Here is a 21,158-nt window from a genome sequence, read left to right as displayed (position 1 = left end):
TTCCACATTTTGTTATGTTACAGCCTTATTCCAAAATGGATTAAATTCATTTTTTTCCTCAGAATTCTACACACAACACCCCATAATGACAACGTGAAAAAAGTTTACTTGAGGTTTTTGAAAATTTATTAAAAATAAAAAAACGGAGAAATCCCATGTCCATAAGTATTCACAGCCTTTGCTCAATACTTTGTCGATGCCCCTTTGGCAGCAATTCCAGCCTCAAGTCTTGTTGAATACGATGCCACAAGCTTGGCACACCTATCCTTGGCCAGATTCACCCATTCCTCTTTGCAGCACCTCTCAAGCTCCATCAGGTTGAATGCACAGCCATTTTAAGATCTCTCCAGAGATGTTCCATTGGATTCAAGTCTGGGCTCTGGCTGGGCCACTCAAGGACATTCACAGAGTTGTCCTGAAGCAACTCCTTTGATATCTTGGCTGTGTGCTTAGGGTCATTGTCCTGTTGAAAGATGAACCGTCACCCCAGTCTGAGTTCAAGAGCGCTCTGGAGCAGGATTTCATCCAGGATGTCTCTGTACATTGCTGCAGTCATCTTTCCCTTTATCCTGACTAGTCTCCCAGTTCCCCACAGCATGATGCTGCCACCACCATGCTTCACTGTAGGGATGGTATTGGCCTGGTGATGAGCGGTGCCTGGTTTCTTCCAAACGTGACGCCTGGCATTCACACCAAAGAGTTCAATCTTTGTCTCATCAGACCAGAGAATTTTCTTTCTCATGGTCTGAGAGTCCTTCAGGTGCCTTTTGGCAAACTCCAGGCGGGCTGCCATGTGCCTTTTACTAAGGAGTGGCTTCCGTCTGGCCACTCTACCATACAGGCCTGATTGGTGGATTGCTGCAGAGATGGTTGTCTTTCTGGAAGGTTCTCCTCTCTCCACAGAGGACCTCTGGAGCTCTGACAGAGTGACCATCGGGTTCTTGGTCACCTCCCTGACTAAGGCCCTTCTCCCCCAATCGCTCAGTTTAGATGGCTGGCCAGCTCTAGGAAGAGTCCTGGTGGTTTCGAACTTCTTCCACTTACGGATGATGGAGGCCACTGTGCTCATTGGGACCTTCAAAGCAGCAGAAATTATTCTGTAACTTTCCCCAGATTTGTGCCTTGAGACAATCCTGTCTTGGAGGTCTACAGACAATTCCTTTCACTTCATGCTTGGTTTGTGCTCTGACATGAACTGTCAACTGTGGGACCTTCTATAGACAGGTGTGTGCCTTTCCAAATCAGGTCCAGTCAACTGAATTTACCACAGGTGGACTCCAATGAAGCTGCAGAAACATCTCAAGGATGATCAGGGGAAACAGGAGGCACCTGAGCTCAATTTGGAGCTTCATGGCAAAGGCTGTGAATACTTATGTACATGTGCTTTATCAATTTTTTTATTTTTAATAAATTTGCAAAAATCTCAAGTAAACTTTTTTCACGTTGTCATTATGAGGTGTTGTGTGTAGAATTCTGAGGAAAAAAATAAATTAAATCCATTTTGGAATAAGGCTGTAACATAACAAAATGTGGAATAAGTGATGCGCTGTGAATACTTTCCGGATGCACTGTAAAACCCTTGTAGGGATAAAATGGAAGAAACCTCCGGAAAGGCAGTTCAAAGAGAGACCCCTTTCCAGGTAGGATGGGCACACAAGTGTGTGTCAAAAAGAAGGGGATCAATACAATACAATACAATACACAGAACAGAACAAATCCTCAATACAGTATAAAAATACAAATTTTAGAAGTACGGAGCAGAATTTAACAGTAGATGATATCCCATAATAGGATTTGGATTTGTTTAGAGTCCAGGAGACCTCAGCCATCAAGCTGCCTCCCCCATTTGGCCAGCGCTGGGCCAGCCAATCTGATGACAGGACCCCTCTACCCCACGATTCCTGCGATCCTCCATCAGAGATGACGTTACCTTAGTCAGGCAAAACAACTTGGCATGTGGGCCGTGGCACCAAGTGGCACATTTGAGTACCGAGAAGAGAAACAGAATAGGTGAGGGTTAGTATCCGATTCTAACTCTCATGTTTACATTTGCATGTTATTGCTAATTAGGAGCCATTAAAGACCAAGAATACAGCTGTTTAAGACTAAAATAAGCAAAAACAGTACAGTACAATACAGTATAAAAATAAAAATTTTACAAGTGCGGGGCAGAATTTAACAGTAGATGATATCCCATAATTGTTTAGAGTCGTGGAGACATTGGCCATCAAGCTGCCTCTCCCCCTATTGGCCATTCCACAGTTGAGACAGCCAATCTGATGTAAGGACCCCTCTACCCAACGATTCCTGCGATCCTCCATCAGGGATGACTTTACCTTAGGCAGGCAAAACAACTTGGCAGGTGGGCCGTGGCACCAAGTGGCACATTTGAGTACCAAGAAGGCACGGTGGCGCAGTGGGTAGCGCTGCTGCCTCACAGTTGGGAGACCTTGGGACCTGGGTTCACTTCCCGGGTCCTCCCTGTGTGGAGTTTGCATGTTCTCCCCGTGTCTGCGTGGGTTTCCTCCCACATTTCTAAAGACAGGCTGGTTAGGTGGATTGGCGATTCTAAATTGGCCCTAGTGTGTGCTTGGTGTGTGTGTGTGTTTGTGTGTGTCCTGCGGTGGGTTGGCACCCTGCCCGGGATTGGTTCCTGCCTTGTGCTCTGTGTTGGCTGGGATTGGCTCCAGAAGACCCCTGTGACCCTGTGTTTGGATTCAGCGGGTTGGAAAATGGATGGATGGATGATATCCCATAATAGGATTTAGATTTGTTTTGAGTCCTGGTTTACTCACGGAATCAGTTTACTCGCCTTGAAGCCAGACGCAGAAGAAAAACAGAATCTTTTTGGATTTACTGTACCTCCGGAGTTAAGGAGAAAGATGAAGAGGGGGTGCCGCCGAGGGAGAGAAACGTCGGGGGGAAACAAGCAGGTGGGGATTGTGCAACAGGCGGGTTAAGACTGAAACGAGAAGAAGATACAAGCCGTATCTCCCCTCTGTGATCATGGGCAATGTTAGATCGCTTGATAATAAGATGGACGAGCTCACGGCACTGGTTAAGTACAACAGGGAATTTCGCGAGTGCAGTTTAATGTTCCTTACTGAGACGTGGCTGCACGAGCTTATTCATGACTCTGCCGTGGACATCGCCGGCTTCCAGTGTGTACGAGTGGACAGAACATGGGCTGAAAGTGGAAAGTGCAGAGGTGGCGGGCTCGCTATATTGTAGGCGGAGTGGTGGCTCTGATGCTAGGGATCTGCACTGGCAGTCGGAAGGTTGCCAGTTCGAATCCCGTAAATGCCAATAGAGACTCTGCTCCGTTGGGCCCTTAACCTGCAATTGCTGAGCGCTTTGCTATATAAATACAAAGAATTATTATTATTACTAGCCATGTGCGCCCAACTACGTTGCGCGTGTTAAAGTTGTCTGTGAAGGGCTCCCTGTTTAAACGCGGCTGCCAGTCGTGAACTGGGCCCTTCGTCACACAGCATTATGATTTTTTATAAGGGAAACAAAATTACAAAACAAAACCCTTGGACATCGATTCGATAGGAACGGCCTACTCGGAATCACTGTCCGAATAGTAATTATGTGGCGGTGTAGGAGCATTTCTGCTTCTCTCTGTTCACAGTCCGTCTCGTTTTCACGACGCTGTCGTTTCCTCTCACGATCTCTTCTCAACCTTTCTCCAATCTCGCAGGTTGCTTTGTGGCAATCCAAAGAGTAAGGCAATATACATGGAGCAATGGTTATGAAAGGGGGACACATAGGTATCCAGGCTCTTTAAAGCATAAATAGGGATCACTTCACTGACATGTGAGCAAGCCACGGTACAACTGTGAGACGCGCAGCACTCGCCGGCTACAACGTAACAATAATAATTTCCGGAACGTGCTGTTACGTTGTCATTCATTTTACCCACTGTCTTTCTTTCATTCATATGTTACGTAGGCACGTACCTTTTATCTTCAGCAATCTCATTCTCTAACCAGGCCTCAGGAGCTGACCAGCGTAACACTGTCCACCACCCCTTTCGTTATTCTGGCACATTGTTGACATCCGTGAGTAACAACAACGTACTAAACTGGAAGGTGGTCTACGCATGCGTGGAATTCGCGGACAAACAAAGATCAAGATCCAAATGAAGATTATATATAAAGATTCTTTATAGTCACATTGTGATTAAAGAACGTATCTGCAGCCCGGACATCGAGTTGTTAGCGGTAGGACTACGCCCATACTACATGCCCAGGGAACTCTCAAAAATGCGATCGCCATTGTTGTTTACATTCCTCCTTCGGCAAATGCAGTGACAGCATGTGACGTCATCCACTCGGCCACCCGCGGGACTCCAGACGAAACACCCAGATGCTTTCATCCTCATTTCTGGAGACTTTCCCTTAACAGCACACTTAGCAGTTTCAGCCAGTTTGTTAATTGTCCTACCAGAGAGGATATAATACTGGACCTATTGTATGCTAATGTTAAAAAGGCATACAGGGAGATCAGACCACAACCTTGTGTCCCTTAAGAGTGGTGTTTCACAGGGGTCAGTGCTAGGGCCGCTGCTATTTTGAACTCTTTGAGGGCTGAATATTTTTTCCAAAAAACATCTGAAATTGCGGTGGGCTGGCGTCTTGCCCGGGGTTTGTTTCCTGCCTTATGCCCTGTGTTGGCGGGGATTGGCTCCAGCAGACCCCCGGGATCCCGTTGTTAGGATATAGCGGGTTAGATGATGGAGTCTGAAAAGCAATCGTTTCACACAGAAATCAACATAAAACATCTGTTGCTGCATGCTGTGACTGCCAGTTTGCCGAGAATGTGCAGCAGGCTGTCTTTGCGTGGCTGGGACAAAGTCGCAGTGCATTGCAATCTGGTTTCTACCTCTTATCATTGTTAAGTGGCAGTCCTCCCTGGCGAACAATGTCAGTACAACGATTAGCTGGGGACCAATCAGCTGAAGCTGGAACCTCACATTCGTTTTCGATCACTTGTATCAAAATCTGAGTCCGACAAGTCATAGTCCAGTTCAGAGATAATAGGCAAAACGTTGTCCACTGAGTTTTTTGCTTTATGCATTCGCTTTGATCTCTTCCCAGATATCAGTGCCATTTTTGCCGTTGTGTGAGCCTCGTGTTCCTTTAGGGGGCGATAGCTCCCTAGTTGGAATACGTTCTTTTATAATTGCGGCATTTTAAGTAACCGAAAACTATATAGATATAATATTAAAAGGCGATATCCCTCCCATGGGCGGCACGGTGGCGCAGTTGTAGCACTGCTGCCTTGCAGTTAGGAGACCCGGGTTCGCTTACTGGGTCCTCCTTGCGTGGAGTTTGCATGTTCTCCCCGTGTCTGCGTGGGTTTCCTCCGGGCGCTCCGGTTTCCTCCCACAGTCCAAAGACATGCAGGTTAGGTGGATTGGCGATTCTAAATTGGCCCTAGTGTGTGCTTGGTGTGTTTGTGTGTGTCCTGCGGTGGGTTGGCATCCTGCCTGGGATTGATTCCTGCCTTGTGCCCTGTGTTGGCTGGGATTGGCTCCAGCAGACCCCTGTGACCCTGTGTTCGGATTCAGCGGGTTGGAAAATGGATGGATGGATCCCTCCCATAGTGATATGGCAGTAAGACATCACATAAGAGAAAATAACAGCTTTCTTTAATGTCGATTTACACGGCATTACAGACGAGGAAGCCATAACAAGACTCTATCAAGGTGGGATCTCGAAGTATACAGTCTGCCATTGTTGATCTCTCGCCAGATGTCAGTGCCATTTCTGCCATTGTTTACGCCTCTCTACTCACGCGAGTGCAGGAAATCTCGGTCATACCAATGAATCTAACTTTCCTTCTAGCAACGAGAGTCCAACTAAAACATAACAGGTGGTTTTGTCACAGTTTACAGTCAATTAGCATCATCAACTCCTCCTTTTGACAAAAGTCGACATCAGCCCTGAAAGAGTTAATATACAGTGCATCCGGAAAGTATTCCCAGCGCTTCATCACTTTTTCCACCTTTTGTTATGTTACAGCCTTATTCCAAAATGGATTAAATTCATTTTTTTCCTCAGAATTCTACACACAACACCCCATAATGACAACGTGAAAAAAGTTTACTTGAGGTTTTTGCAAATTTATTAAAAATAAAAAAATTGAGAAAGCACATGTACATAAGTATTCACAGCCTTTGCCATGAAGCTCCAAATTGAGCTCAGGTGCCTCCTGTTTCCCCTGATCATCCTTGAGATGTTTCTGCAGCTTCATTGGAGTCCACCTGTGGTAAATTCAGTTGACTGGACCTGATTTGGAAAGGCACACACCTGTCTATAGAAGGTCCCACAGTTGACAGTTCATGTCAGAGCACAAACCAAGCATAAAGTCAAAGGAATTGTCTGTAGACCTCTGAGACAGGATTGTCTCCAGGCACAAATCTGGGGAAGGTTACAGAAAAATTTCTGCTGCTTTGAAGGTTTGAAACCAACAGGACTCGTCCTAGAGCTGGCCGGCCATCTAAACTGAGCAATCGGGGGAGAAGGGCTTTAGTCAGGGAGGTGACCAAGAACCCGATGGTCACTCTGTCAGAGCTCCAGAGGTCCTCTGTGGAGAGAGGAGAACCTTCCAGAAGGACAACCATCTCTGCAGCAATCCACCAATCAGGCCTGTATGGTAGAGTGGCCAGACGGAAGCCACTCCTTAGTAAAAGGCACATGGCAGCCCGCCTGGAGTTTGCCAAAAGACACCTGAGGGACTCTCAGACCATGAGAAAGAAAATTCTCTGGTCTGATGAGACAAAGATTGAACTCTTTGGTGTGAATGCCAGGTGTCACGTTTGGAGGAAACCAGGCACCGCTCATCACCAGGCCAATACCATCCCTACAGTGAAGCATGGTGGTGGCAGCATCATGCTGTGGGGATGGGAGACTAGTCAGGATAAAGGGAAAGATGACTGCAGCAATGTACAGAGACATCCTGGATGAAAACCTGCTCCAGAGCGCTCTTGACCTCAGACTGGGGCGACGGTTCATCTTTCAGCAGGACAACGACCCTAAGCACACAGCCAAGATATCAAAGGAGTGGCTTCAGGACAACTCTGTGAATGTCCTTGAGTGGCCCAGCCAGAGCCCAGACTTGAATCCGATTGAACATCTCTGGAGAGATCTTAAAATGGCTGTGCACCGACGCTTCCCATCCAACCTGATGGAGCTTGAGAGGTGCTGCAAAGAGGAATGGGCCAAACTGGACAAGGATAGGTGTGCCAAGCTTGTGGCATCATATTCAACAAGACTTGAGGCTGGAATTGCTGCCAAAGGGGCATCGACAAAGTATTGAGCAAAGGCTGTGAATACTTATGGACATGGGATTTCTGAATTTTTTTATTTTTAATAAATTTGCAAAAACCTCAAGTAAACTTTTTTCACGTTATCATTATGGGGTGTTGTGTGTAGAATTCTGAGGAAAAAAATGAATTGAATCCATTTTGGAATAAGGCTGTAACATAACAAAAGGTGGAAAAAGTGATGTGCTGTGAATACTTTCCGGATGCACTGTAAATAAAATGTATTATTATTATTATTATTATTATTATTATTATTATCCACATTGGCTTCCTTCCACAGGCCAGGATAGGCACTGACATTTCTAAACTGGCTCCCATTCTCAGACATTCCCCAAAACTACAAACACCTTCAATAATATTTGTGAAAGTCAGGACCAGGCTAATATGACTTCCTAATATTAATTGTGAATCAAGAATGAAGGAGAATGTTGTCTCAGTACCCAGAAAACCACAAGAAAGCTTATGAATTCTGCTGACACCAGAAGCAAAAAATGTACAACACCTTTAAAAATAAAGACGACTAGAAACACAAACCAAGCCTGTAGCCATAAGACAGTATTGTGTATTATTGTGTTTTATCAAAGTCCCGCCTTCTACATAATTACCCGGTAATTATTTAAAATTAGGCCCACATACGAAGAAACAAGGGCTGCGTGCCAGAGTGCCAATAAAGAACTCAAGTCACTCAAACAGGCATGAATGTCTAATTGGCACATCACCATACTGGGAGAAGACTGTGCCAGATATTAGATTAAAGAACGTGGGGCAACAACCAAAAAAAAACTCTGGATCCCCTGCACTCTCTTTTTTTGGAGCTGTATGCCCTCTAGTGGCCACCTAGTGGTAACAGCCCCCTGTCATCCTGAGGGAATACTCGTTTTTTTCCTGCCAGGCTGCTGTTCTCTTTCAAATATGCTGTAGCCCCAGTCTGTTGCTCTTCCAGGGCACTCAGCACACAAAACGTGATCTACCATACCTTTGAGGACCCTCCTGTCATGTTTCTTCCACCTAGAGATGAATGACCAGCATGGATGTGAAATCTAAATGGCAGGGGCAAACCCAAAAGAGGAGTCGTAACTAAAACAACTGGTGAAATGCCAAAGATCCAAAGGTCCAAAGACTTGCTCAAAGGGTTAAATTAAATTCAAAATTAAAAGAAAGACGCCTTGGTCAGGACACAAAGAAATTTCTTTTTTGTACTTTTTTTTTTTTTTAAATCCGTCCCTTAATTACGACACACGTTAACACTTAAAAAGCTGGGTGCCTTGTTGTCACATCCCAAATAGCACCTGACACAGCAAAATTCTGCAAATGTCCCATTCTACCTCATCCCAGAGGTTGTAATGTTGGATTCAGATCTGCTGACTGGGAAGAACACTGAACCCACTGTCGTTGTCACAAAACCAGTTTTGCTTTGTGACATGGCACATTATTATGCATTAGCAGATGAGTGAACTGTGGACTAGAAGGGATGCACACGGTCAGCAACAACACTCCGCTAGGCCGTGGCATTCAAGCGATAAATTGGTTGGTATTAGCTGGCCCAACGTGTGCCAAGAAAACATTCTCCACACCATCACACCTCCACCAGCCTGACAAGTAGGGTGCATGGATTTGTGCTCTTGACCCTACCATCTGTGTGCCTCAGCACTAATCAAGATTCATCAGAGTCAGCTATGCTTGTCCAAAGTTTTGGTGAGCCCTGGAACCCAATGTGGTCTTCTGATGTCGTAGCTGTTTTGTCTCTATTCCTCTCCTTTCCCCTTTTGTATTGTTAATACAGTCATATGAAAAAGTTTGGGAACCCCTCTTAATTCTTTGGATTTTTGTTTCTCATTGGCTGAGCTTTCAAAGTAGCAACTTCCTTTTAATATCTGACATGCCTTATGGACACAGTAGGATTTCAGCAGTGACATGAAGTTTATTGGATTAACAGAAAATATGCAATATGCGTCAGAACAAAATTAGACAGGTGCATAAATGTGGGCACCCCAACAGGGATATGACATCAATACTTAGGTGAGCCTCTAGACGCTGTCCTCCTATAGCCTCTGATGAGTGTCTGATTCTGGATGGAGGTATTGTTGACCATTCTTCATACCAAATATCTCCAGTTTAGTTCAATTTGATGGACAGCCTGCTTCAAATCATCCCATAGATTTTCGATGATATTCAAGTTAGGGGAATGTGACGGTCATTCCAGAACATTGTACTTCTCCCTCTGCATGAATGCTTTTGTAAATTTCGAACTGTGTTTTGGGTCGTTGCCTTGTTGGAATATCCAACCCTTTACTACCTTTTGGGGCCCTTGTTAAAGTCGAGGGTCAGATGAATTCAACCCAATATCAACCAGTTCTTGAGGATAATGTCCAAGCATCAGTCACAAAGATGAAGTTGGATATTCCAGCAAGACAATGACCCAAAACACAAAGGTGGAGACAGAGCTGGAGGTGGCAGAGTTAAGATGCTAAGATTGCTAAAAATGGACAGATGGTTGACAGTACATTAGATTTATTTGCAGAGACAGCAAGTGAAGAGTGAAAACCCCACCTGGGGTTAATTCTTACTTTGACAGACGAGATTAGACAGGTGACCCCGTGGACTGTGATGTTTGCTGATGACATTGTGATCTGTAGTGAGAGTAGGGAGCAGGTTGAGGAGACCTTGGAGAGGTGGAGATATGAGAGGAGAGGAGAGGAATGAAGGTCAGTAGGATCATCAAGACAGAATACATGTGTGTGAATGAGAGGGAGGTCTATGGAATGGTGAGGATGAAGGAGTAGAGTTGGTGAAGGTGGAGGAGTTTAAATACTTGGGATCAACAGTACAGAGTAATGGGGAGTGTGGAAGAGAAGTGAAGAAGAGAGTGCATGCAGAGTGGAGTGAGTGGAGAAGAGTGTCAGGAGTAATATGTGACAGACTGGTGTCACCAAGAGTGAAAGGGAAGGTCTACAGGACAGTAGTGAGACCAGCTGTGTTATATGGGTTGGAGACGGTGGCACAGGAGACAGAGTTGGAGGTGGCAGAGTTAAAGATGCTGAGATTTGCATTGGGCGTGATGAGGATGGACAGGATTAGAAATGAGGACATTAGAGGGTCAACTCACATTGGAGGGTTGAGAGACAAAGTCAGAGAGGCGAGATTGGGTTGGTATGGATATGTGCAGAGGAGAGATGAGGGGTAAACTGGGAGAAGGGTACTAAGGATAGAGCTGACAGGTAAGTGGAGAAGAGGAAGGCCTAAGAGGAGGTTTATGGATGTGCTGAGAGAGGACATGCAGGTGACGGGTGTGACAGAGCAAGATGACGAGGACAGTAAGATATGGAAGAAGATGATCTGCTGTGGCAACTCCTAACGGGAGCAGCCAAAAGAAGAAGAAGGAATTAGGAAGGAAAACCCACTTGGACAGGGAATAACGTGTAAACTCCAAACCGCCAGTCTAGAATTTGAACCCAAGACCCTGGAGCTGTTTGTCATCAGGGCCAACCAAATGCACCTCCTGTAGTGCAAACAACACAATCCTTGCAATGAAATTCAGGTTTCTGTCCTGTCTTGTTTCTCTAAGTCCTTTTAGATTTCAACCAGAATGTTTAAGTTTGCACTAAGATATTTCCAAATGGACCTGATGTGTCTTTTTGCAAGATTTTTCCATTTTTCTTTCAGATTTTGCACTTGGTTAAGTGTTATAATTCAAATGATCTCGTTCTTATACTGTGCTTGATTTATTCAGACTTCAGGATTCAATTGCCTTTTCTGTTTCAGTATACCGAAGAAGACAACTACTACTATGAATACCCTTATTATGAGGACTCAAAGACTGAGAGCAAGACAGTCACCGCAGCTCCGAAAGCTGAAGAAGCAGCCGAGCCCGACGCTGAAGTCCCCGAGGTACTGAACTTCAATTGTTAATAAATCGCCTTCCTTTTGATGAGACTGTGGAAAGAGTTTTGTTTCTGGGCAGTAAGGGTTGCACAGACAGAGTGAGCAGCAGGTCAGCAAGCAAAGTAAAGATGAGAGATGAGAGGACCTCTGCATAGCAGGAGTCACTTCATGAGGAACTGGTGGGTACTTGACAAAACAGGAACATCTGCAGGAAGTCAGCCTGAGACATCACAAAATAACCAGGAAGTTGTTTTTATAGAATTTTGAAATAAAATGTAGATGTCTAGAGATGCCAAGAAAAGTGTTACTGACAGATGTGACAGATAGGGGCACTCTCGCTCCCTTGAACCCTCAGACACCAGATAAAAGTCCAAAATTACTTTATTATTAAGTAGACAAAGAGCCCATTTCGATAACGTAAGATGAAACGGGCACGAGTGGAATAGTCTAATATACAGTAATCCCTCCTCCATCGCGGGGGTTGCGTTCCAGAGCCATCCGCGAAGTAGAAATCATATGTTTAAATGGTTATTTTTATATATTTTAAGTCCTTATAAACTCTCCCACATGGTTTATAAATATTCTCCGTACAGTTATACAGTATAAACCCTTTATATTCTCTTAGTTATTAGGTAAGACTCGTTGAAATTATGTATGTAAACACAGTTTATATACTACTCACAAACATACGTATCGTATATCATTGAGGAGTTTTATTTAATACGTAATACAGTTTTAAACATATTGTAATTGAGTAGGTAATATAAAAATACGTGAAAAATCTATAACACGTAAATGCTGTAAATAAAACCAAAATGTTATTTTAAAGATACTGTAGAGCGTCTCCGATATCACATTTGTTACAGTCATTACGATAGACAGGCCACCGGCAATAAATACCTACAATGCAAGGAAAAAATTGTATAAAATGTGTGCACAGTTACAATAAACGTACAATCATGTACTAAGTACGTAGAAAAATAGTTTTGGGTACTCACCAACTTGTCAGATAACGATGACATTTACTGCACTGTCACAGCTGTTCTAAAGGAGCCTCTTCAGGTGACTGTGTAGCACCGCCGTCGTCTTCTTCCACTGAAGGCGTACTAGGCAGTGTTTTGCGTGTAAGGAACATCGTGATGGGCAGTTGCTGTTGCTGCTTTTTCATTTGTGTAAAGAGGTTCCTATACACTTCCGTAGCGCCGTCAAGAGCATTTTTAAATTGCAAAGAACGAATCATTTGCGGGTCCCATTCTTCAACTGACGTCTGGAGATCTTTTGCCATTCGTAGAATGGTCACGAGACGCTCGAGAGTTAGCACAGCACCCAGGAGCTTAACCGCATGCTCTGATTGGGTAGCTTCTCAGCCATCCGCCAATAGCGTCCCTTGTTTGAATTCAAATGGGCAAATCAACTGAGGAAGCACACGTACTGTAGACCGCAGACATCCGCGATAAAGTGAAAAATCCACGATATATATTCACATATGCTTACATTTAAAATCCGCGATGGAGTGAAGCCGCAAAAGACGAAGCGCGATATAGCGAGGGATCACTGTATAATAAGTATAAGCACCACAAACCTGATGTCGGTGTATTGAATGAATGCGTAATTAGGCCTTGAGCTGTAGTCGAAATCACCTTTCAGGCCTCTAGAGCTTTAATCGAAGTCGCCTTTCTCTTTGAATTTTCGCGGCCGTAAATCCGCCGCCTGCCGCGATGTCGGTCTCGTAAGGTTTTTCAGGCAGCTGCGCAGAAGGCGACTGCGCATTCGGCTTCGGACGGACGTGAGTGAGTGAGTGAGGAGACTGGCGAATTATGTATTAAGATAATAAATGTGCACAAAGCACCCTCCACTCCACTATACTCCAATAAACAATACACAATAATCAATAATCCTCCACTCTCCCAGACGCGTTGTCAACCTTCCACCCAGCTCAGCTCAACGTCTGGGATCTCCCATCGTCATTTTATAGTCCCTGACCCATAAGTGTTTCCAATCCTTCAGTCCATGTGACTTTCTTTCACCTCCGGGTCACATAAAAAGTTCTCTTCTTCATCCCGGAAGTACGTCATTTCCCTTGTTGCTTTGCCTACGACGTACTTCCGGGTTATAGGGCACATACGACTCTCTGGGACTCCCTGCAGCGTCCTCTGTTGGCCCCTGTGGTATCCAGCAAGGCTGTAAAGGAAAACTCCATCGTTCAGGATTCCCTGCTGGTATTCGGGGCACCTCCTTGCTGCAGGGAGAGCTCCACCTGGCGGCCTGGGGGGTATTGGCCGGGATGACAACCCGGCCATAGACCACACAGAATAGGAACGTCTACAGGATGTCAGTCTGAGACAATACATAATACCCATCCATCCATTTTCCAACCCGCTGAATCCGAACACAGGGTCACGGGGGTCTGCTGGAGCCAATCCCAGCCAACACAGGGCACAAGGCAGGAACCAATCCCGGGCAGGGTGCCAACCCACCACAGCACATAATACCCAGGGAAGGTGTTTTGTGATATCACAAAGAAAATCTAAGATATCTAGAAATGTGCTTGAGATATCTCAAAGTGGCAGAAAATCGTACTGACAAAGTTGGACATTTTACAGGAGGACATTTGGAGAGTTTTCAAAATAGATACAGTGCATCTGGAAAGTATTCCCAGCGCTTCATCACTTTTTCCACCTTTTGTTATGTCACAGCCTTATTCCAAAATGGATTCAATTCATTTTTTCCCTCAGAATTCTACACACAACACCTCATAATGACAACGAGAACAAAGTTTACTTGAGGTTTTTGCAAATTTATTAAAAATAAAAAAATTGAGAAGGCACATGTACATAAGTATTCACAGCCTTTGCCATGAAGCTCCAAATTGAGCTCAGGTGCCTCCTGTTTCCCCTGATCATCCTTGAGATGTTTCTGCAGCTTCATTGGAGTCCACCTGTGGTAAATTCAGTTGACTGGACATGATTTGGAAAGGCACACACCTGTCTATAGAAGGTCCCAGAGTCGACAGTTCATGTCAGAGCACAAACCAAGCATGAAGTCAAAGGAATTGTCTGTAGACCTCCGAGACAGGATTGTCTCAAGGCACAAAGCTGGAGAAGGTTACAGAAAAATTTCTGCTGCTTTGAAGGTCCCAATGAGCACAGTGGCCTCCATCATCTGTAAGTGGAAGAAGTTCAAAACCACAAGGACTCTTCCTAGAGCTGGCCGGCCATCTAAACTGAGCGATCGGGGGAGAAGGGCCTTAGTCAGGGAGGTGACCAAGAACCCAATGGTCACTCTGTCAGAGCTCCAGAGGTCCTCTGTGGAGAGAGGAGAACCTTCCAGAAGGACAACCATCTCTGCAGCAATCCACCAATCAGGCCTGTATGGTAGAGTGGCCAGATGGAAGCCACTACTTAGTAAAAGGCACATGGCAGCCCACCTGGAGTTTGCCAAAAGGCACCTGAAGGACTCTCAGACCATGAGAAAGAAAATTCTCTGGTCTGATGAGACAAAGATTGAACTCTTTGGTATGAATGCCAGGCGTCACGTTTGGAGGAAACCAGGCACCGCTCATCACCAGGCCAATACCATCCCTACAGTGAAGCATGGTGGTGGCAGCATCATGCTGTGGGTAACTGGGAGACAAGTCAGGATAAAGCGAAAGATGACTGCAGCAATGTACAGAGACATCCTGGATGAAAACCTGCTCCAGAGCGCTCTTGACCTCACACTGGGGTGACGGTTCATCTTTCAGCAGGACAACGACCCTAAGCACACAGCCAAGATATCAAAGGAGTGGCTTCAGGACAACTCTGTGAATGTCCTTGAGTGGCCCAGCCAGAGCCCAGACTTGAATCTGATTGAACATCTCTGGAGAGATCTTAAAATGGCTGTGCACCGACGCTTCCCATCCAACCTGATGGAGCTTGAGAGGTGCTGCAAAGAGGAATGGGTGAAACTGGCCAAGGATAGGTGTGCCAAGCTTGTGGCATCATATTCAAAAAGACTTGAGGCTGTAATTGCTGCCAAAGGGGCATCGACAAAGTATTGAGCAAAGGCTGTGAATACTTATGGACATGGGATTTCTCAGTTTTGTTATTTTTAATAAATTTGCAGAAACCTCAAGTAAACTTTTTTCATGTTGTCATTATGGGGTGTTGTGTGTAGAATTCTGAGGAAAAAAATGAATTTAATCCATTTTGGAATAAGGCTGTAACATAACAAAAGGTGGAGAAAGTGATGAAGTGCTGTGAATACTTTCTGGATGCACTGTAGGAAGTTATTTTAAGATATGTGGAAATGAGCAGGAATGAATTGTGTGAAAGCTCAAAGTGACGGGGCATTAAGGCAATACATAGTAAAATGCATTTGACATATCTCTTAATAATAATAATAATAATTCATTACATTTAGGCGGCACGGTGGCGCAGTGGGTAGTGCTGCTTCCTCGCAGTTAGGAGACCCGGGATTCGCTTCCCGGGTCCTCCCTGTGTAGAGTTTGCATGTTCTCCCCGTGTCTGCGTGGGTTTCCTCCCACAGTCCAAAGACATGCTGGTTAGGTGGATTGGCGATTCTAAATTGGCCCTAGTGTATGATTGGTGTGTGGGTGTGTTTGTGTGTGTCCTGCGGTGGGTTGGCACCCTGCCCGGGATTGGTTCCTGCCTTGTGCCCTGTGTTGGCTGGGATTGGCTCCAGCAGACCCCCGTGACCCTGTGTTCAGATTCAGCGGGTTGGAAAATGGATGGATAGCCGGATTACATTTATGTAGCGTTTTTCTCAGTACTCCAAGCGCTATCAACACAGGGAGGAATTGGGAACCGAACCCACAGTCTTCCACAGTCTCCTTACTGCAAAGCAGCAGCACTACCACTGCGCCACCTGTGAGGACAAACTAGAACATTCTGCATTAAGTCACTTTGAGTCACTGTAAAATACACAGCAAGATATTTTAAAATGTTTCAAGATACAGTGGTACCTCTGGTCACGATCGTGATTTTTTCCCAAACTCTGCACGCGACCAGAACGTAATTTCCCCATAAGATTGTATGTAAATACAATTAATCCGTTCCAGACCGTACGAACTGTACGTAAATATATATATTTTTAAGCACAAAAATAGTTAATTACACCATAGAATGCACAGTGTAATAGTAAACTAAATGTAAAAACCCTGAACAACAGAGAAAACTAACTTTGTAAGAGTTGGCGCTAGACCCTTACGAACCGCTCGCTGTAAATACTTTTTTATGAGTTTCAAGCACAGGGGAAAAAAATGAAATGCCACTTCTCTTGCAGAACTTTTCACACCATCCACTACTGGACTTTAAATTCCTCACCTTCGCCACTCGAAGAAGGATTTTTATTTTTCAGCAAATCACCATAAATCTTCCTGGCTTTCGCGCATAACATCGCCTCGCTTACGCTATCCCCTGCAAGTTGCTTCTTGTTCAGTCCCACTAGCAGCAGTTTTTCCACCTCTTCCAGCACTTGAGGCCTCTGCTTGGTTAACACTGTAACTCCTTTTGCAACATCAGCTGCTTTGTTAGGCCCTGTATACGCAAACAAAAGAAAATGGGAAACGTAGAATGGGAAATCATTGGCGCGTACGAACGTGCGTAGGGAAGCTGGCCGCCAGTGTTTTTAGTTCGCCACCAGAGCGTGTGGTCATAAAACAGATGCAAAATGTTGGCAAACTTTTTCATGGTAACCCGATTTGTACGTGTTCTGAAACATTCGTGACCAGAGGTTCTGCTGTATATTTTAAGATATCTAGAAATGTGCCAGAAGTTACTTTAAGATATCTGGAAGCTCATTTGAGAAATCTCAGAATGAGAGAGCATTAGTGCAAGATATCTTGAAATTGAATTCTACATACTCAATCTTAAAATGACAGGAATTCAGTGAAAACAAAATCAAGAGTGACCATGTGCTAAATCATAAGGTCCGATGGCCAGGAGGACAGAAAAAAACAAATAAACTGCAGATGGTTGGAGAAAAAAAAAAAAATCTGCAGGGGTCCCAAGGCCATGAGACCACCCAGCCCCCTAACAACAATGATCTCAATCAATCCTCATTGTGTTCAGGCTTCACGTGGAAGAACTTGATGATGATGGTCATGTGGACCTCTGGATTTAAATTCATCAATGGAGGGACATCACGGTGCTTTGATCAGGTGGTGATGGCGCAGATCACAAATCACAGAAAACCGGAAAAAGAACAGAAGAGAGAGTAGGGGTTAGTATGGCTTGTGGAGCCATGATAAAAAAAAATGATAATTAAATTCATATATAGAATATCAGGGTTAAACTAAAATGAAGCTATGAGAAAGCCAAGTTAACATAATGAGTTGTTAGCCGTTTTTTAAAGTGCTCCACCATATTGGCCTGGCGACTTTCTGTCGGTCAGCTATTCCATATTTGAGGTGCATAACAGCAGAAGGCCGCCTCACCACTTCTTTTAAGTTTAGCTCTTGGAATAATAAGCAGACCCTCATTTGAAGATCTAAGGTTACGATTTGGAGTGTAAGGTGTCAGACATTCCGAAATATAAGATGGAGTGAGATGATTGAAGGCTTTGTAAATCGTAAGCGGGATTATAAAGTCAGTTCTAAATGACACGGGTAACCAGTGTAGTGACGCTAAGACTGGGGTGAAAATTTTCTTTTCCTAGTTAAGATTCTGGCAGCTGCATTCTGCACTCGTTGTAATCGATTGATGTCTTTTTTTCGGGTGGTCCTGAGAGGAGTGCGTTACAGTAATCTAGTCGCCCGAAAACAAAAGTGTGAACTCATTTCTCAGCATCTTGCAATGTTATAAGAGGTCAAACTTTTGCTAAATTTCTTAAGTGAAAAAATTCTGTCCTAGTGATCTGATTAATATGTGATTTAAAATTCAGGTCAGAGTCAATAGTTACCTCTAAATTCTTTACCTCCATCTTGACTTTTAATCCTAATGGATCAAGTTTATTTCTAATACCCTCATTATATCCATTTTTGCCTATCATTAAGATGTCCGATTTCTCCTTATTTAGTTTGAGAAAACGACGACTCATCCGTTCAGAAACACAAGTAAGACATTGGGGTCAGTGAAACTAAGTGAATGAAGAGAGTCGGGGTCATCAGGCGCCATTGATAAATACAGTTGTGTGTCATCAGCATAGCTGTGGTGGCTCACGTTATGCCCCGAGTTAATCTGACCTGATTGAAGCATGGAGATCGAAAATTATTTTAAGACACTTGCAAATGATGGGGTTGTCATATCAAGATACCTTGAACTGTATTCCAAGATTACTTAAAATGCATTTCAGATGTTATCAGTATATTTTTCAACACCTCAGTTTGTTTTCCTCATGTCTGTCTTTCTCAAATATACAATGCCAATCGTTTTATTTTTCAATTCTAGGAAGTTGTGTATGACCCTATAGAAGAAGAAGTCACTCTAGCTCCTACAAAAGAACCTGACCCATCCGAACTTGAGAAACCTGAGGAGGAAATCTATGAAGGAACAGTCACTCCAGAGGGCAACTATGACTATGAAACATACGATGAGGATTTCTACAAGACCATCGACTCTAAAACAGAACTAGACGGGACTGAGAGCCCAAGTGTAGATGTACACACGGAAATCAACTTAGGAGGAGGAGGAGGAGGACGTGGAGGAGGCGTCAGGGTTTCCAATGTGGACACTATTACTACCTTGGATGGGGGCTCAAATGTGGATCTGGGAACAAGGATCGGTGGAGGCTCAAATGTGGATATTGTGACTCGGCTGGATGGGGGAGCAAATGTGGACTTGGGGGCAAGAGTGGACGGGAGTGCTACTGTAGGGGTGGGTTCAAATCTGGATATCATAACTCGGCTTGGTGGGGGTGCCAATGTGGACTTGGGGACAGGAGTAGGAGGCGGCAGTGCCAGTGTGGACCTGGGAACACGAGTAGGAGGCGGTGGCGGTGCTGGTGTGGACCTGGGAACACGAATAGGAGGCGGTGGCGGTGCTGGTGTGGACCTGGGAACACGAGTAGGTGGAGGCGCCAGCATAGACCGTAACATAAGAATTGAAGGGGAAGAAACAGAAGACCTGGATTCTGAAGACATCCATACCTCGACAGTCATCATCTCACGAAATAGGACTCACGTAAGTGTTTGTACTGTTAACGCTGGAGATCTGCTGTTATGAATGATTTCAGAGATTACAGGTACATGTGAAGAGCTGAAGTGTAGTCATAAGCAAGAATCAGAAACTTATAGTCGAAAAAATTTAATCGATAAGTCTTTTAACAAAAGACCAAAGAAAAGCAAAGTACAGCATACCGCACACTAAAGTAAATCCAGTTCAGTCTCAGATGACCCGGGAGTGCCCAGTGGTAATCTTTTATGCCATTGCACAAACAGGATGCACACAAACACGCTCCTGATCGATCTCCATGGTAATGGAAGACATAAGAACCGCAACATCTCAGCACCCCATCCAAAACAATATAGCATAAAAAAGACGCGAAAATGTACACAGTGCAGAATTGGATTTAACATTTGTTAGAAACATTTGAGGTGAAAACAGGTTTAAAAAGGGTGCAGAAAAAGAAACCAAATCATAACAGCATAACACAGCCTGTCAGAAGTTCCAACCTAAAAAGGCATCTGATATGTTTAGTATACTTTTAGAGTTCCTGTAAGCATGACTTTGTGGTGGCTATGGTGACATCTTGGTCACCTTTAATGTTGCGCTCTTGTCCAGGTACACTGTGGCACATTTTGTTAAAGACACTGCACAAAGAATCAGCTCAGTTATAGATGGCATTATTGTCACATGTGAAATTCTTACTTGGAAGGCCTAATCAGCGTGCAGTATGTCCCCAACTCTCCAGTGCTATCCTTAGAAAGCAGATCTACCTTACCTTGAGTCCTCTATCTTCCAGTGATAGAGAGATAGACGGATAGATAGTTGTTAAAGACCCTATATGTTTAACATAGACACTATATACAGATTCATCAAAAGGTATTTTTTAAGCTTATAGATCCGTTATTTATGATATGTGTCCTCATTTTGGCATTGTCTAATCAACACTTCACTACAGCCTGGCACCGTCATTAGGCAGTAGAACTTCTTATTCTCAAGATCTTTGTCTTCATGTGAAAGGCACCATATGATTAGATAGATAGATAGATAGATAGATAGATAGATAGATAGATAGATAGATAGATATGAAAGGCACTGTATGATAGATGGATAGATAAATATGAAAGGCACTATATTATTTATAGATAGATAGATAGATAGATAGATATGAAAGGTACTATATTATAGATAGATATGAATGGCAGTATATTATAGATGGATAGATAGATATGAAAGGCACTATATTATTTATAGATAGATAGATAGATATGAACAGTACTATATTATAGATGGATAGATAGATATGAATGGTACTATATTATAGATGGATAGATAGATATGAAAGGCACTATATGAGATAGACAGATAGATATGAAAAGCACTATATTATAGATGGATAGATAGATATGAAAGGCACTATATTATTTATAGATAGATAGATAGATATGAAAGGCACTATATTATAGATAGATAGATAGATATGAAAGGCACTATATTATAGATAGATAGATAGATAGATATGAAAGGCACTATATTATAGATAGATAGATATGAAAGGCATTATATTATAGATAGATATATAGATAGATATGAAAGGCACTATATTATAGATAGATATATAGATAAGATATGAAAGGCACTATATTACAGACTAGCCAACCCGCGGCGTAGCATACACCACATAATTATGTATTGATGGGTGAACACCTCCTGAAAGACACAGTTGTCCAAATGGGGTGGGTTTGAGTATACGACTGTAGGTGAATAAAAAGATGAAACTCTGGAGAGGGCAACATACAATTGTCCGTGACTGACAATTGGAGGACTGCAGTCGCACGCTC

At 43.8% G+C, this 21,158-nt stretch overlaps 1 protein-coding gene across 3 annotated transcripts in view; it reads left to right on the top strand.

Moving 5' to 3' along the window:
• Positions 1 to 21,158, top strand: part of LOC114643693 (collagen alpha-1(V) chain-like) — a 519,467-nt gene that overhangs the window by 230,245 nt on the left and 268,064 nt on the right. For 2 of the 3 annotated variants that reach the window (XM_051931584.1, XM_051931583.1), the window contains exons 6-7: positions 11,096 to 11,221; positions 18,604 to 19,335. In XM_051931584.1, the coding sequence (XP_051787544.1) occupies positions 11,096 to 11,221; positions 18,604 to 19,335 (858 nt within the window). The remainder of the gene's footprint in view (positions 1 to 11,095; positions 11,222 to 18,603; positions 19,336 to 21,158) is intronic. The other variant, XM_051931585.1, reaches the window with a different exon arrangement.

The sequence above is a fragment of the Erpetoichthys calabaricus genome, chromosome 9, assembly GCF_900747795.2.
Source record: "Erpetoichthys calabaricus chromosome 9, fErpCal1.3, whole genome shotgun sequence".
NCBI lineage: Eukaryota > Metazoa > Chordata > Cladistia > Polypteriformes > Polypteridae > Erpetoichthys > Erpetoichthys calabaricus.
The sequence above is the reverse complement of the archived record's forward strand: the minus strand, read 5'-3'. Positions and strand labels throughout refer to the sequence as shown.